Here is a 16,861-nt window from a genome sequence, read left to right on the forward strand (position 1 = left end):
ACATGTTTCTCTGTATCTCATCTGTATCTCATCCTGATCATATATATATATATATATATATATATATATATATATATATTTTTTTTTTTTTCTCTCAGAATTAGCTTTATTTCTGAATTACCTTAATGTTGTCGACCAGAAGCAGGGGGCAGGTCCCTTTCTTCTCCTCAGGTGATAACCACTCCACCTCCCTCTCCTCAGTCACTAGTCTCGGGAGTAAGCATCTGTAACCCTTTCCTTTCTGGTTTTATGCTATATACACACTGTGTGCTTACAAGTTTTGCAAAACTACAGCTCACAGCATGCCCACACATCCTTTGAGTTGTAGTTTTGCAACAGCTGGAGGCATATGATTGGTAAAACTCAGATTTACAGCAGTGTTGCTGCAGGCTTTGTTCCTCCTACTGTTGCAAAACTACAACTCCCAGCATGCCCACACATAATTTGGCTGTGCAGGCGTGCTGGGAGTTGTAGTTTTGCAACAGCTGGAGGCATATGATTGTAGTCCCCCTGTATTAGATACACACACACACACACACACACACACACACACACTGACTTCATTTATTCGTACACATTCACATTACCTAGAAAACAAAGATTTACACACCTACATATATATCCACACACACACATACATACATGCAGGGACACTTACTTTTTAAACTAAAAATCCTCCATTCAGTCCCCATCTTCAGTCACCAGCTTCTTTCATCATCTGCTCACAGGCAGCAGTGTACTCCCCCCTTCTCCTCACACGAGGAGACTGTGAAGTAAACACAGACAATGAGGGAGCCGATCACAGCAGCTTTATATCTGCAGACCTATAAATCATGAAGGGGGTCCATGACAAAGGTGGTGATGAGTGGACACAGCCAGGCTGGTATGTATCCCAGGAGGCAGGTAGGCAGTTTTTTGACTGGCTTTTTCAGTATGAAATACTGAAAAAAAAAATGTATGAAAGCAATTGCAAAATGTATTGGTTTTAACATGCTTTACAACACATCAAAAGTAAGATAAAAATAAGAATAAATAAAAATATTACAGCCATTATGAGCATGAAAATTAAGTTATGTAGTATCAGGAATGCAATGTGACATGTACGAGGAAAACCTATTGAACAGGTTGTATAAGAAACTGGAGCGGCGCTCTCTAGAGGTACTACATTTCCAAAACCCAGGGCACAAAGCCCGGGGCACAAGATCCCTTTGGGGACAACCCCTTTAAAATATAACTTTTATTGTATATATCAATAATAAAAATGTTATTGAAAAGTACACCACGTGACAATAGTTAAAATTTCAGAGTCAAAGAACCAGTTATATAGAGGAAAGGGGGGCTGAAGCAAAGTACAAATCAAGTAATAACGGGGTGCTATCCGGCATGAAAAACACACACAATATGAAAAACAAGGGAAAGCTAGAATGCCACAATGGACGCACACCCAATACACAATGTAATGCAAAAATACAAGTTTATTGACACAAAATACAAATATCCAAAAAGACACTATAAAAACATTTAAAAAGGGCTACAAACAGCCACACTACAACAGTGGGACCTGTAAAGATCACCACTGGACATGGGCATAACATGTAAGGGCCCCCTTAATCCTGAACCAATGCTGTGGCCTAAACAATAAACAGATACACCAAAATGATGCACACACCAAAATACAGTGATAATAATAAATCAAGTAAATGATGAATGATGCAGTGCTGCAAAGAAGACGGAATAAAAAAAAAATAGATGAAACAAACATAGTAACATAGTTCATAAGGTTGAAAAAAGACCAAAGTCCATCAAGTTCAACCTATAACCCTAATGAGTCCCTACTGAGTTGATCCAGAGGAAGGCAAAAAACCCTCATACTAGAGGTAAAAATTCCTTCCTGACTCCAATATGGCTGTCAGAATAAATCCCTGGATCAATGTTCTATCCCTATAGATCTAAAATCCATAACCTGTAATGTTGTTATTACTCTCCAAAAATGCATCCAGACCCCTTTTAAACTCTTTCACAGAGTTCCCCATGACCACCTCCTCAGGCAGAGAATTCCACAGTCTCACTGTTCTTACAGTAAAGAACCCCAGTCTGTGCTGGTGTAGAAACCTTCTTTCTTCTACACGTAGAGGATGCCCCCTTGTTATAGATACAGTCCTGGGTATAAATAGATCATGGGAGAGATCTCTGTACGGCCCCCTGATATATTTATACATAGTTATTAGATCTCCCCTAAGCCTTCTTTTTTCTAAACTAAATAACCCGAATTCTGAGAATCTTTCTGGGTACTGTGGTCCTCCCATTCCCCGTATTACTCTGGTTGCCCGTCTTTGAACCCTCTCCAGCTCCACTATATCTTTCTTGTACACTGGTGCCCAGTACTGTACACAGTATTCCATGTGTGGTCTGACTAGTGATTTTTACAGCGGTAGAATTATTTCCTTGTTGTGGGCATCTATGCCCCTATTGATGCACCCCATGATTTTATTTGCCTTGGCAGCAGCTGCCAGACACTGGTCACTACAGCTAAATTTACTATTAACTAAGACTCCCAAGTCCTTTTCCACGTCCGTTGTCCCTAGCGTTCTCCCATTTAATACATAATCCCTGCCCGGATTTTTCTTCCCCATGTGCATTACCTTACATTTATCAGTGTTGAACCTCATCTGCCACTTCCCAGCCCAAACCTCTGACCTATCCAGATCCATTTGTAACAGTGCACTGTCCTCTATAGTGTTTACCGCTTTACAGAGTTTAGTATCATCTGCAAAGATTGCTACTTTACTATTCAACAGGACCCAAGACGGACCCCTGTGGTACCCCACTAGTAACAGTCACCCAATCAGAATAAGTACCATTAATAACCACCCTCTGTTTCCTATCACTGAGCCAGTTACTTACCCACTTACACACATTCTCCCCCCAGTCCCATCCTTTTCATTTTATGCACTAATCTTTTATGTGGAACTGTATCAAATGCTTTGGAAAAATCCAGATATACGACATCCAGTGATTCACCCTGGTCCAGTCTGGAGCTCACCTCCTCATAAAAGCTGATCAGGTTAGTCTGACAGGACCGGTCCCTCATAAAGCCATGCTGATATGGGGTCATGCATTTATTTTTATTAAGATGCTCCAGAATTGCATCCCTTAGAAAACCCTCAAACAATTTACATACAACAGAGGTCAAACTAACAGGTCTATAATTCCCAGGGTCACCTTTTGATCCCTTTTTAAATATTGGTACCACATTTGCCATGCGCCAGTCCTGGCGAATAGTCCCTGTTACTATAGAGTCCCTGAATATAAAAAATAGGGGTCTGTCTATCACATTACTTAATTCCTTTAGAACACGGGGGTGAATGCCATCTGGACCTGGTGATTTGTCTATTTTGATTTTTTGTAGGCGGCACTGTACTTCTTCCTGGGTTAGATAGGTGACCTGTACAGGGGAGTTTACCTTATCTCGCTGTTTTTCACCTGGCATTTCATTTACCTCGGTGAACACAGTGGAGAAGAATTTGTTTAATATATTTGATTTTTCCTGATCCCCGTTTATAATTTCTTCCTCGTCATTTTTTAAAGGGCCCACACTTTAATTTTTGATCTTTTTGCTATTTATATAGTTAAAGAACATTTTGGGGTTAGTTTTACTCTCTTTGGTTATGAGTCTTTCTGTCTCTATTTTTGCGGTTTTTATCTGTTTTTTACATATTTTACTTTTTTCTCTATATCTTTTTAATGCTTCCTCACTGCCGTTCTGTTTTAGTAGTTTAAATGCTTTATTTTTGTCATTTATTGCCCCCAATACAGGAATTTAGGTGCACTACTGTGGTAGATGTATACAATGACATTGGCTATCCCTCAACACTGATTTTAAAAATGAGACATGAGCCAGTATATCCTTAGATGAAGGACATACCAGAGCCCGCACACCAACGCCAAGGTTTCTCAAGTGGCACAGGACCTAACACTAACCTACCTGTGCGTGATAAGCAAAAACCAGGGGCCAGTGGGCAATTACAGCAGCATTAGGTCCCACTAAAAGCCTGCTCCCAGTTACCTCCAGTGTGGACTGGGCACACATACAATGAGAGGAGGGAGAGACAGGCTACAAGCCCCACCTAAGTTGGCTGATATGTGTGCCGGCCTCACAGGTGAACCTTAATGCTGCCTTAATAGTGATCAAGGCGCATTAAGTGTGAAGTTTATACACCTGTATTGTATTATAATTGTTACACATCCACACCGTTTATCTGGTGAAGGATGCCATTGTGGCACTTGTAGTCTGTTGCAGGTATCCTCCATTGTATGCATTTTTATGCTGGGGATCGCCCCTAGCAACGGACTACAAGGGCAGGATCTGCTCCCCCAGTATATATGCACAACTTCATTTGGGGTTGAGCACCTCCAGCCATTTGAGATCACGTCTTTGTTGTCATTTATTGCCCCCTTAACATTTTTGTTCATCCATATTGTTTTTGTTTTATTTCTGACCCCTTTATTCCCATAAGGTATATACCTCTTACAGTGAAAATTTAAGATATTTTTAAAAGTCTCCCATTTAGTGTCAGTATTCTTGTTTTTGAGGACATTATCCCATTTTATATTGTTATGGGCTTCTCTGAGTTGATCGAACTTTGCCTACCTGAAGTTCATTGTTTTTGTGGCTTTCGAGAGATTCCCTTATTGAAGAACAAGTTATAATGTATTATATTATGATCACTATTTCCTAGGTATCCTTCTACTTGCACATTAGTTACTCTATCAGGTCTGCTGGTTAATATTAAGTCTAGTCGCGCCCTGCACCATTTGGGACAGATAATTGTCTTTAGCTATAGTCAGAAACCTGTTTCCTTTATGAGATTGACAGGTCTCAGTCTCCCAATTTATATCAGGATAGTTAAAGTCCCCCATTATTATCACGTCATTTTGATATGCTGCCTTGTTTATTTCAGTAATTGATCTTCTGCCTCTTCCATTATGTTTGGTGGCTTATAGCAAACCCCTATCAGAATTTTTTTATTTTTATCTCCATATATTTCTACCCATAATGATTCTACATTATCGTTTCCCTCCCCTATATCCTCCCGTAATCTGGCCTTCAGACTCGATTTTACATACAAACTCCTCCCCCTTTCCGTTTTGTCCGATCCTTCCTGAATAGATTATAACCCTGTATGTTGACCGACCAGTCACAGCTATCGTCCAACCAAGTCTCTGTTATACCCACTATGTCATAATTCTCCTCAGACATCAACCACTCCAGTTCCTTAGTTTTATTGGTCAGACTTCTGGCATTAGTAATCATGCAATTCAATGGTATATGTTTTTTCTTCCTATGAAGCCTATCCCTTTTAATTATTCTAACCCCTCCCACCGCTTCACCCCCAGGTATATTACTTAGTTCCCCCTCTATCTACACTATCTTCCCCCTCTATATTGTAGGTTCCCTCCCCGCCTAGTCCCTAGTTTAAACACTCCTCCACCCTTCTAGCCATCTTCTCACCAAGCACAGCTGCACCCTCCCCATTGAGGTGCAGCCCGTCCCTGAGGAAGTCACATTTGGTGACGGAAGGCGTGGGGTTCGCTGCTGTGGACATGGGTTAATCGGGTTACCTGCCCTTCTTCCTCAGTCTGTGGCCTGCATATTGTGGTGATTCTGTGTACAGCACATCATCTACTTAGTTCCGGGGCCTCAGCACTGTCCTCAGGATATATACAATAAAAGTTATATTTTAAAGGGGTTGTCCCTAAAGGGATCTTGTGCCCCGGGCTTTGTGCCCTGGGTTTTGGAAATTTAGTATATAAAGTGATCCCTGGCTCCTGAAGGGGACCATTGTGGTTAAAAGCCCTCTAGAGGTAGGGATGGTCAGTTCATCTCACCGATGGTTATCCCAAGAACGTAACCCGATAGGATGACGGCATTCCTAATGTTCACTCCGGGAAGTGGGCGTAGCCAGAGCTGGGTGAAAGTTAGACAAAGATGGTGATATTTTGCAATATGAAATAAAGTGGAATGTGGAGAACTGGAACATCCTATTGGCATGTATCTCATTTTACTTGATTTAAAACAAGATACCTGTCAACATGATGTTTAATATATCGTAAGTTTACCACTCACCATTCCAGTTCTCCTCATTCCACTTTATTCTATATTGCCAAATATCACCATCTACGTCTAACGTTCACCCAGCTCTGGCTCCGCCCACTTCCCGGAGTGAACATTAGTAATGCCGTCATCCTATCGGTTACATTCTCCAGATGACCATCGGTGAGATGAAACTGCAACGGCGCCCTCTAGAGGTAGGGATGCTACCTCTAGAGGGCGCCGTTCCAGTTTCTTATACAACCTTCCCAATAGGTTTTTCTCTTACAGGTCACATCGCATTCCTGATACTACATAACTTTAATTTTCATGCTCATAATGGCTTCACTATTTTTATTTTTATTCATTCTTATTTTTATCTTAAACATTGTTTATTATAAGTACCGGTATGCATTTTATTGGTTTTTCTGATTCGCACTGTGTTCACCTGTTCGCCGTCCGGTGTCGCGACCCGAAACCATTTGGGTCTCCTTGTATATATGTACTGTTTTCATCATTATTTGCATACCTGATGAAGAGACTGTTCCGGTCTTGAAACGCCTTGTGATAAGTGATGTTTTATGTATTTTAACAAAGAACTACCTGCACTTTCAAGCTCTACTCCGTATCCTCAATGGTCCAGTGCTCTGAATGATGTCCCTGTTTGCTGACCTTTGATGTCCTTTCACATGGCCATGTTTTATATATATATATATATATATATATATATATATATATATATATATACATACCGTATATACTCGAGTATAAGCCGAGTTTTTCAGCACGATTTTTCGTGCTGAAAACACCCCCCTCGGCTTATACTCGAGTGAACTCCCCCACCCGCAGTGGTCTTCAACCTGCGGACTTCCAGAGGTTTCAAAACTACATCTCCCAGCAAGCCCGGGCAGCCATCGGCTGTCCGGGCTTGCTGGGAGTTGTAGTTTTGAAACCTCCGGAGGTCCGCAGGTTGAAGACCACTGCGGCCTTCAACATCATCCAGCCCCCTCTCACCCCCTTTAGTTCTGTACAGTACTCACCTCCGCTCGGCGCTGGTCCGGTCCTGCAGGACTGTCCGGAGAGGAGGTGGTCCGGTGGGATAGTGGTTCCGGGCTGCTATCTTCACCGGGGGCGCCTCTTCTAAGCGCTTCGGGCCCGGCCTCAGAATAGTCACGTTGCCGTGACAACGACGCAGAGGTGCGTTCATTGCCAACGTACTTCTGCGTCATTGTCAAGGCAACGCCTCTATTCCGGGCCGGAAGCGCGGAGAAGAGGCGCCCCCGGTGAAGATAGCAGCCCGGACCACCTCCTCACCGGACCACCTCCTCTCCGGACAGCCCTGCAGGACCGGACCAGCGCCGAGCGGAGGTGAGTACTCAGAACTAAAGGGGGGGGAGAGGGGGCTGGATGATGTTGAAGGCCGCAGTGGTCTTCAACCTGCGGACCTCCGGAGGTTTCAAAACTACAACTCCCAGCAAGCCCGGACAGCCGATGGCTGCCCGGGCTTGCTGGGAGTTGTAGTTTTGAAACCTCTGGAGGTCCGCAGGTTGAAGACCACTGAGGGCGAATGATGAGAAGAGGATGATGAAGGGGGGGGGTGTGGGCGATGATGAAGGGGGGTGGGGATGATGAAGGGGGGGTGTGGGATGATTACAAGGGGATGATGAAGGGGGGGTGTGGGATGATTACAAGGGGATGATGAAGGGGGGATGTGTGGGATGATAAGGGGATGATGAAGGGGGGATGTGTGGGATGATAAGGGGATGATGAAGGGGGGATGTGTGGGATGATAAGGGGATGATGAAGGGGGGATGTGTGGGATGATAAGGGGATGATGAAGGGGGGATGTGTGGGATGATAAGGGGATGATGAAGGGGGGATGTGTGGGATGATAAGGGGATGATGAAGGGGGGATGTGTGGGATGATAAGGGGATGATGAAGGGGGGATGTGTGGGATGATAAGGGGATGATGAAGGGGGGATGTGTGGGATAAGGGGATGATGAAGGGGGGATGTGTGGGATAAGGGGATGATGAAGGGGGGATGTGTGGGATGATAAGGGGATGATGAAGGGGGGATGTGTGTGATGATGACAAGGGGATGATGATGAGGATGTTAATGACGGGTCTGGATGATTACATGGGGGGATGAGGTATTTCCCACCCTAGGCTTATACTCGAGTCAATAACTTTTCCTGGGATTTTGGGTTGAAATTAGGGGTCTCGGCTTATACTCGGGTCGGCTTATACTCGAGTATATAAGATATGTATATGTGCCCTGTTGTGCTCTATTTTGCCCTGTTGTGCTCTATTTTGCCCTGTTGTGCTCTATTTTGCCCTGTTGTGCTCTATTTTGCCCTGTTTTGCCCTGTTGTTCTTGGGTATGAAAATTTTAGGGCATCCACTGAGGTGGTCAAGCATGCTCAGTTCAGGTACGTTCAGACGAGTGGATCCACAACGTATTATTACTTGTTAGTGTCGACTGCATCTATAAGCAAAGGAAATTGTGGAAAAGTGTGTGTTTTTTTGCATCGCAACAGCAGGGTGATAGATAACGGTTATCAGTGTAAGCAGTGGATTGTGAATTGCAAATGCAGATTCTTTAATTGTACAAGTTTGATTAAATGGGGTTTGAAGGTGTATATTTCTCATCATTTGCAGCTGCAATTAGATTTCTCTCTACACTTCTTAATTTGAGATATATATGCAATGAAGAAAAAAAAGGCGGTTGCATTCAAGTGAAAAAAAAGGTGGTAGCTATAATCCATTAAAAATACATATGCAACGTTTCAGCTGCCAGTGCAGCCTTTCTCAAGCATACAGAGTGATTAAACAAGGTAGTATATACATGTTGTTCAATTACAATCAATGTTATACAGTGTCAAAAATCCATTAATACAAAAACATTAAAATCAAACATTTCATAAAGTGCAAGTGCTTCAAAGTGCAATACATAGGGACAATACATGATTGTCAAGATAGTTCAGTGATTAATATTGCTGTGATGTTAAAGGAGAACTCCAGAATATAAAAATTGTCTCCCATACTGCCGGCAGTAATGTACATACCTTCCTCCGCTCCCCCGGGGCCTCCGGTAACCGGCTCCGGTCTCCGCCGCGATCCTCTTCCTGGTTGCCGGTGGTCGGCGAGTCACACTGCGCTCAGCCAATCACCGGCCGCAGTGAAGTTCCGACTTGGCAGGTGATAGGCTGAGCGGCAGTGTGAGAACGCTTCAAGACACAAAATTCTTCAATACACCTGCACCTGCTGCCGGGGCCGAAAACGTCACACTGCCGCTCAGCCTATCGCCGGCCGAGTCGGGACTTCACTGCGGCCGTGGATTGGCTGAGCGCAGTATAATTCGCCGTCCACCAGCAACCAATAAGAGGATCGCGGCGGAGACCGGAGCCGGTTACCCGGGGAGGCCCCGGGGGAGCGGAGGAAGGAATGTACATCTTTATTTTTTTACTGCTGGCAGTATGGGGGCACATTTTTATATTCTGGAATTCTCCTTTAAAAACAATTGGTAAAGACCAAGAATCTAGCTTGATTACAAATACATTCATATTCATAACACCTGGAGGGCAAGAAGTAGCGGCAAGGAGCTCACCTGTACCTGCTGTAAACATGGCGATTACATGCCAGAACGGCGTGTGTGTGACAGAGGCTGCGCAGCAGCTCAATACAGGAGAACGGAGTTCACCAATCAGAACATAGAAAGAAATCACATGGGTCGCATCGGAGTGACCGAGCGGCACATGCGCTTTGCGAATACAGATTCGCAATGCCCCATGTATAGTTATTGTAGATGGAGCGAATGCCGCACTGTGCATATGTAGTGTGTGCATATGTAGTGTGTCAATTGTTGTTATGAATATAACAGATATCACATTGTGTATATGTAATGTGTGAATGAATGTGAAAAAAAACACTGTACAAATCTTAATAGCTAATGTGTGTGATGTAGATGAAAAAGAGAGATTATAAAAAGGTAGAAAAAAATTACAAATAATTATGGAGGAAATAAAATATGGGAAAAATAAAATAAAAATAAGTGAAATAATACAAAAAATATTAATAAAAAAATAATGAATAATAAAAAATTATAAAAAAAGTAACAAAATTATAAAAAAATTAAAAAGTAGAAAAATGAAAAATAAAAGGAAACATTGTAGATATTCATACTGTGTTGCAACAGTTTGTCGGTCTAGTATTCTGGACTCCCAATAATATACAATCACAAATCCAAGCATGCTGGGTATTATTGTGGCCCAGTGTTAGGTGGCTATTCAGACTCTGGCAAGCTAACAGCTGCACTGGTCCAATTAACTGGTGACGGACAAGATGCACTAATTGCACAGAGTCTGTCAACCAGGTAGCGACCAACACTCAACGGCTAAATATAGGGTAAACCCATTTACACAAGTAACAGACAAACTTGGGACTCCAATATAAGACCATTGTAGGAGTGTGAACACTCCTCAAGAATTGCAGGAAAAAAGAAAACCTAGAAGAAAAAAAAAGAAAAAAATCACAAAATGGGGTAAAAAATTTAATATATGCATATCTACAGTATATGTCTATGTATGCATGGTACATGGGGACAGGTGTCAATAATGGGTTAAAGTAGGGCTACTAATGATTTTTAAAGCCATACATTGTGGCCTACTGGCTGGAAAAGGTGAATCCACATTGTAATGTTATTGATACATATACAATGTTTAGAATTAGAGGAGATAATTTATCTGTAAACCATGTCAATTCAGGTTAGTTAGGTGGTTGTTCTCTATGAAGTAATGTATACAATGCTGTCCTTCTAGTGATGAGGAAATCCCAAGTGATGATGATGATGAGCTGGAAAAGGAAGATTTGGTATTAGAAAAAAATAACCGCCCTCCTAAGCGAAAGCTGGAAGTTAAGGATTATCCTGAATTCATGACAAAGCGCTTTGCAGGTTTCCGAACATACAGGAATAATACTTTACAAAAATGGCATGACAAGACAAAGCTTACTGGTAAAATAGGCAAGGTAAGTGTTGTTTTATGTTGGTTTTTGTCAGAACCCCTCTCTTTATGAAATGTAACGATTTCATGCATCTTTTAATTTTTTTAAGGGGTCTGCTGGTTCTGAGCGTTCCATATTGACACAGATCGAGCAGATTATAGTGGACAAGGAGAGATTACTAAGGCGCACACAGACTAAACGCTCACTATACAGGATCCTAGGAAAATCACGACAGGATTCAGAGCCTGAACCGGAGTGTGTTCCTGATGAAAAAATGGTACCAATATTCTACTTGTTTATTTTAAGGGGGGAATGTATTGTCTGTGAATTAAATAGAAATCAAGTTTCCTAGGATTCAGAGGAAGAACTCTAAATGTCTGACTACCAAAAATGAAAGCTGAATGGTTACATGTTGTTAGGCTCCTTTCACACTGAGTATTCATCAGTTATTAAACATCCGTTTTCTGTGTAAAAACGGATGTATAATAAAGGATGAAATAACAGGTGCTATTGGCTGAATAATGTCCATCAAAATAATGGGCATATTCCTCCGTTAAGACCCGTTATAACATCCATCATGTACAGCCGTTTTAACACCTCTGCCTACAGACTCCCACAGCCGCGACTACTACTACTCCCATCATGGTACAGACTTGCTTCCATGATGGGAGTAATAATTCCCGGCTGCGGGAGTCTGCCGATGGCTTGGGAGGCTACATTAGTGTTTGTACTACTACCCTCATCATGGAACAGTCTGTTCCATGATGGGGTTGTAGTACAGGGGCTGATGGATTGATCGCACGGGGTCTCACTTCTGAGACCCCATGTGATCAGAAGTTATTAAGCAGGGGAGCAGGCGGCATGCTCTGGAACCCTGCGATGTATTGTGTGTTTTTACTTTCATGTTTATATCCTGCGACGGAAGCCCTGAATGGCCGGTACTGAGGAGCCATTCAAGGCTCCCAGCGGGATTTTTAAAATGAACATTGTGAGTGGCAGCGGGGGCCATATGTATATTAAAAGCGCTGCAGTGGGGGGGGGGGGGAGCAGACATATAGCCTATATATCTAGCCCCCCCGTGCATTTATAATATGCCCCCCGCAGTGCATAAATAATGATATGACTCAGCCGGTGCATTTATAAGTATATACCCCCTGCCGGCGCATTTATAAGTATATACCCCCTGCCGGTGCATTTATAAATATATACCCCCCGCCGGCGCATTAATAAAGATATGACCCCCCGCCGGCGCATTAATAAAGATATGACCCCCCCTCCCCACCAGCGCATTTATAAAAATATACACCCCCCCCCCCCGACGCATTTATAATGTGCCTCCCGCAGCGCTTATTATGTCATATTATGCCACCGCAGCGCTATATCTAAAAAGAATATTAACCTGCAGCGCATCAGGCCGGCCCGATGATGCTGATACAATACTTTTCACATATAGCGCTGCGGTGGCATATGTATATAAAAGTGCTGTAACGCTATATGTTTGCCCCTCCCAGCGCTTCTATATACATATGCCACCACAGCACTATGTATAAAAAGTATTGTATCAGCATCATTGGGCTGGCCAGCTGCTAGCCTGATGCGCTGCTGCTTTTCACATATAGCGCTGCGGTGGCATAATAGCGCATGCACTGCGGGGTGCACATTATAAATGCGTAGGCGGGGGGTATATATTTATAAATGCGCCGTTGGGGGGGGGGGAGGGGTGTGTCATATCCCTACTAATGTGCTGCGCTGCTCATGACAGTGGGCTCAGCCTATCAGCGGCCGAGGCGGGACATCGTTGCGGCCGGTGATAGGCTGACGGCTCTGTGACGTCCCAATCCCCAGGACCGCAATGGAGGGACCATGAGGCCGGTAACGGGGAACGTCGGAAGGTGAGTTAAAGATTATCTTGTTTATTTTTTAAGCCCGGGCAACGTTATTTGTAGTACAGTACAGATTTCTAGCGCCGGCGGCCCGCAACTCATAGGAGGATGAGCAGAGGAGCGCTTGCGGGTGACATGATGTGAGGACAGATGTGGAGACAGCGCAGCTGATTCATTGGGGGGGCGGAAGAAAAGCAGAACAGCGCTCTCGGGTCACATATGATGATTTCCCCGATGTGGGGACACAGGGCTGCGGCGGATAATTCACTCATTCGAGGGGGAGGAGGGGCCCAACCGGTATTGCGGTATGGGCAAAAATTCATATTGTGCAGCCGCCCGCTCCCCTGCTTAAAAACTTCTGATCGCATGGGGTCTCAGAAGTGAGACCCGGTGCGATCAATCCCTCAGCCCCTGTACTACAACCCCCATCATGGAACAGAGTCTGTTCCATGATGGGGTAGTAGTACAAACTCTAATGTAGCCTCCCCAGCCCAGACTCCCGCAGCTGGGTAATTACTACTCCCATCATGGAAACAAGTCTGTTCCATGATGGCAGTAGTAGTAGTCAGCATTGCAGGAGTCTGTTGATGTCACCTCTTCTGAGCATGCTCAGAAGTAATAACGGATATTATAAACCAGGTGCAAATAATGTCCGTTATTCATGGCAGGCTATAACGGGTCACAACGGATAATCCAAAAATCCCATAGACTTGAATGGTATTTTGTTATGGACGTTTAACATCCGTTTTTAAGGCTTTTCTAACAGATGTTTATAACGTATCTTTTAACGGAACAACTTTATAGTGTGAAATGGGCCTTACTTTGTTAGGATGAATGCCCATCTGCTCTTATAAAGGACTGTTTTCTTAAAAAGAAAGGACTCTACACTCTTTTTCAAGATTGTGTAAATAAATATATATGATTGTTGGTATCATAATCCACAAAATCACTTCCTCAGTCACACATTGCTCAGATGACACTATTTGAGTGACAGGCTATGATTTAGATGCTGCTTGGTGTCGAGCAACATATGCAGTATAGCCCACATTCCCCAAGTAGTATCACCAGGAAATCTGTGTCTGGGAAAGATCTCCTATTTTAGGACCAAAAGTTTGTGTAATTCTGTGGTAAAGGGGAAGAACAGAAGTACATTCCTACTTCAGCACCTACCTACCCAGAGTTGTATAAAACTTGACAATGTCTGTCTGCTCTTCCATATATAGAAGCATCCCATCAAAATATAGGTCTTCTTAAAAGAATCCATTCAATTTTTTATTTTTTATTTTTTTTTAACTGCAACTGCAGAAAGCCGCTTTATAAAAGTTGGCTTCACACAATGTTTTTGCCATACAATGCATTACTCTGTTTTTACAATATAAGTTTTCATTATGCATTACGTTATAATGGACATCTAATTGTAAGGTATAGGAAGTGACATATTACACTAGGTTGAGTGAGCCCACCTTTCGATTGGCTTATTGAGCTACATTGCTTGCTTGTTATGGTCCTGCTGCTATTTGCTTTTCTAATCTTTTGACAAATGAACTTTTTTATACTCCTTTGTTTATCCTTGCTTGTCATTTAATATCAAAGGTTTTGTGTGTTTGTTCCTCAGGAAGTTCTGACAGAAGGGAAGTCAAATTCTCAGCCTAAAGAATTTGATGAAGAGATTTTTGATGATGATGATTTCTATCACCAGGTAAGGACTACTTTCCCTGGAGATTAAAGGGGTATTCCAGGATTTTTTTTTTATTTGACTATGCTACAGGGGCTGTAAAGTTAGTGTAGTTCATAATATAGTGTCTGTACCTGTGTGTGTGTCTGTGTTTTCTCACAATTCTTCTGTGATTTTCACCCCAATATTTATTTTTACCAGCATACAAAATGACTGTTGTCTCAGATTTTTCTCAGCTTGCATTGCGGCCGAGACCTGACTCACTAGTCAGCTGATGACAGAGAGTTTGTCTGCTTCAATGGGTGGAGGGATCGCTTGGTGGGAGAGGGATCAATCTGCAACTAATGCAACAGCTGTCGGAACCTTGATTGAAAACCACAGGTCTTTTGAATGGATGCAGCTCATTTATGTTTTAATGGGTGGGGTGGCTGATGTGTTGGAGGGAGGAAATGGATTTGTAGTCAAAAAAAGAAAAGTCAACCAGTTCACAAAAAGCTAGCCACACTATTATGGTAATCTCACAACATAGCCATTTAGCCCCAAGACAAACGCAGATCCTCCCTAGTCATGTCCATTACTGTCTGCCAGGTACCTACTAAAATCACCTTATGGTGGATAACCCCTTTAAAGCTCTGGTCAGCATCTCCATGCCATCAACATTTTAAAAAAAAGTAGAGATTCAACACTAGCTAGGATCAGAAATGAGGAGGAATAAATCAGCAAATCCATCTCCATTCGTTTTTGGTAGTTGTTGGTAGTGCCATGATTTCATGGGTTTGCTAACTTAAACTTGAACACATTAAGTGTCAACATCTAGTAAGTTTGCTGCAGACAGAGCTTGAAACAAGCATTTCTTTTAATATGGCAACAATAACTGACTTGGCACTTATACCAAGTTTTGCCTAATCTCCAAATAAAATGTAAGTTTTTCAGCTTTTTTTAAATTTAATAAACACAATATGTACGGTGTTGAACTGGCGGCCTAGAGGCAGGGTAAATGTAGCTTACAGGTTCTAGTTTTCACGTGCACAAAAAAATCATTATCTGGTGCTTAGACTGTTTAAAGGGAACCTGTCATCCCTTTTTATGCTCCCTAGGTCACGAGTCATACAAGCAATCACTGCCGGTTTCTCCCTCGGCCACAAGCTCCCTGTTTGTTTTAAGGGAAAGATTTAAGTGGACATGTAAAGGGAGAAGCAACTGGGGACTCATGTTGTATAGTTATATAGTTTGTACGGTTGAAACAAAGACACGAGTCCTTCTCTGCACCCTCTCCAGTTTAGCCATGTCCTCCTTATATACATGTGCCCAAAATTGGACACATTACTCTGTATGTGGTCTGGCTATTGATTTATTCAGAGGCAAAAACTGTCCTTCTGTCACAAGCCTCTTGATACATCCCTTAACTTTATTAGCCTTGGCAGACACTGCCTGGCACTGATCATTATAGTTGAGCTTACTGTCCACCAATACCCTCAAGTACTTTTCGGTAGAAGTTTTACCTAATGGTTTATTATTTAGCACATAATTTTACATTTTGGGGGAGATTTATCAAAACCTGTCCAGAGGAAAAGTTGCTGAGTTGCCCATAGCAACCAATCAGTTTGCTTCTTTCATTTTTAACAAGGCCTCTGGAAAATGAAAGAAGCGATCTGATTGGTTGCGATGGGCAACTCAGCAACTTTTCCTCTAAACAGGGTTTGGTAAATCTCCCCCTTTGTCTTTACGGCCCAAGTACATAACCTTACATTTATTCACATTAAGCTTAATTTGCTATGTCTGTGCCAAAGCCTCCAGCTTCCCCAGATCCCTCTGTAATATTATATTCTCCTCCTCTGTGGTGATCACCAGGAAACGTGAAAGTAATGACAATATTTCAAACACCCTTTTTTTTCCTATGCATTTCTTTTAAACAGTGTTTGCTGCTTTACAAGAACTAGGTAGCTTTCTCCTTGATCTGTGACATTCTGTGTGTAACATGGCTTGGATCACTTAGTTCACAGGCACTTTAGTGACAAATGTCATTAAAGTATTTTAACAATGGAGAGGTTATAAGGTTTATTCTATTTAGTTTATAAGAGAATATCAGCATTTGTTTAAAAACAATATGGTTAGAGATGTGTTTTTAAGTTTGTAAACCCATATAAAAAAATTCACAAATTGATTCTCACTTTTCACATTTACCATCTATGCCCAATTTTATTCGACT

General features: G+C 42.5%; 1 protein-coding gene across 1 annotated transcript in view; it reads left to right on the forward strand.

Moving 5' to 3' along the window:
* AATF (apoptosis antagonizing transcription factor) overlaps positions 1-16,861 on the forward strand; it is a 193,651-nt gene that overhangs the window by 95,840 nt on the left and 80,950 nt on the right. The window contains exons 6-8 of the mRNA XM_056557544.1: positions 10,911-11,118; positions 11,204-11,371; positions 14,593-14,676. Coding sequence (XP_056413519.1) covers positions 10,911-11,118; positions 11,204-11,371; positions 14,593-14,676 — 460 coding nt within the window. The remainder of the gene's footprint in view (positions 1-10,910; positions 11,119-11,203; positions 11,372-14,592; positions 14,677-16,861) is intronic.

This window comes from Hyla sarda, chromosome 2, assembly GCF_029499605.1.
Source record: "Hyla sarda isolate aHylSar1 chromosome 2, aHylSar1.hap1, whole genome shotgun sequence".
Taxonomy (NCBI): Eukaryota; Metazoa; Chordata; class Amphibia; order Anura; family Hylidae; genus Hyla; species Hyla sarda.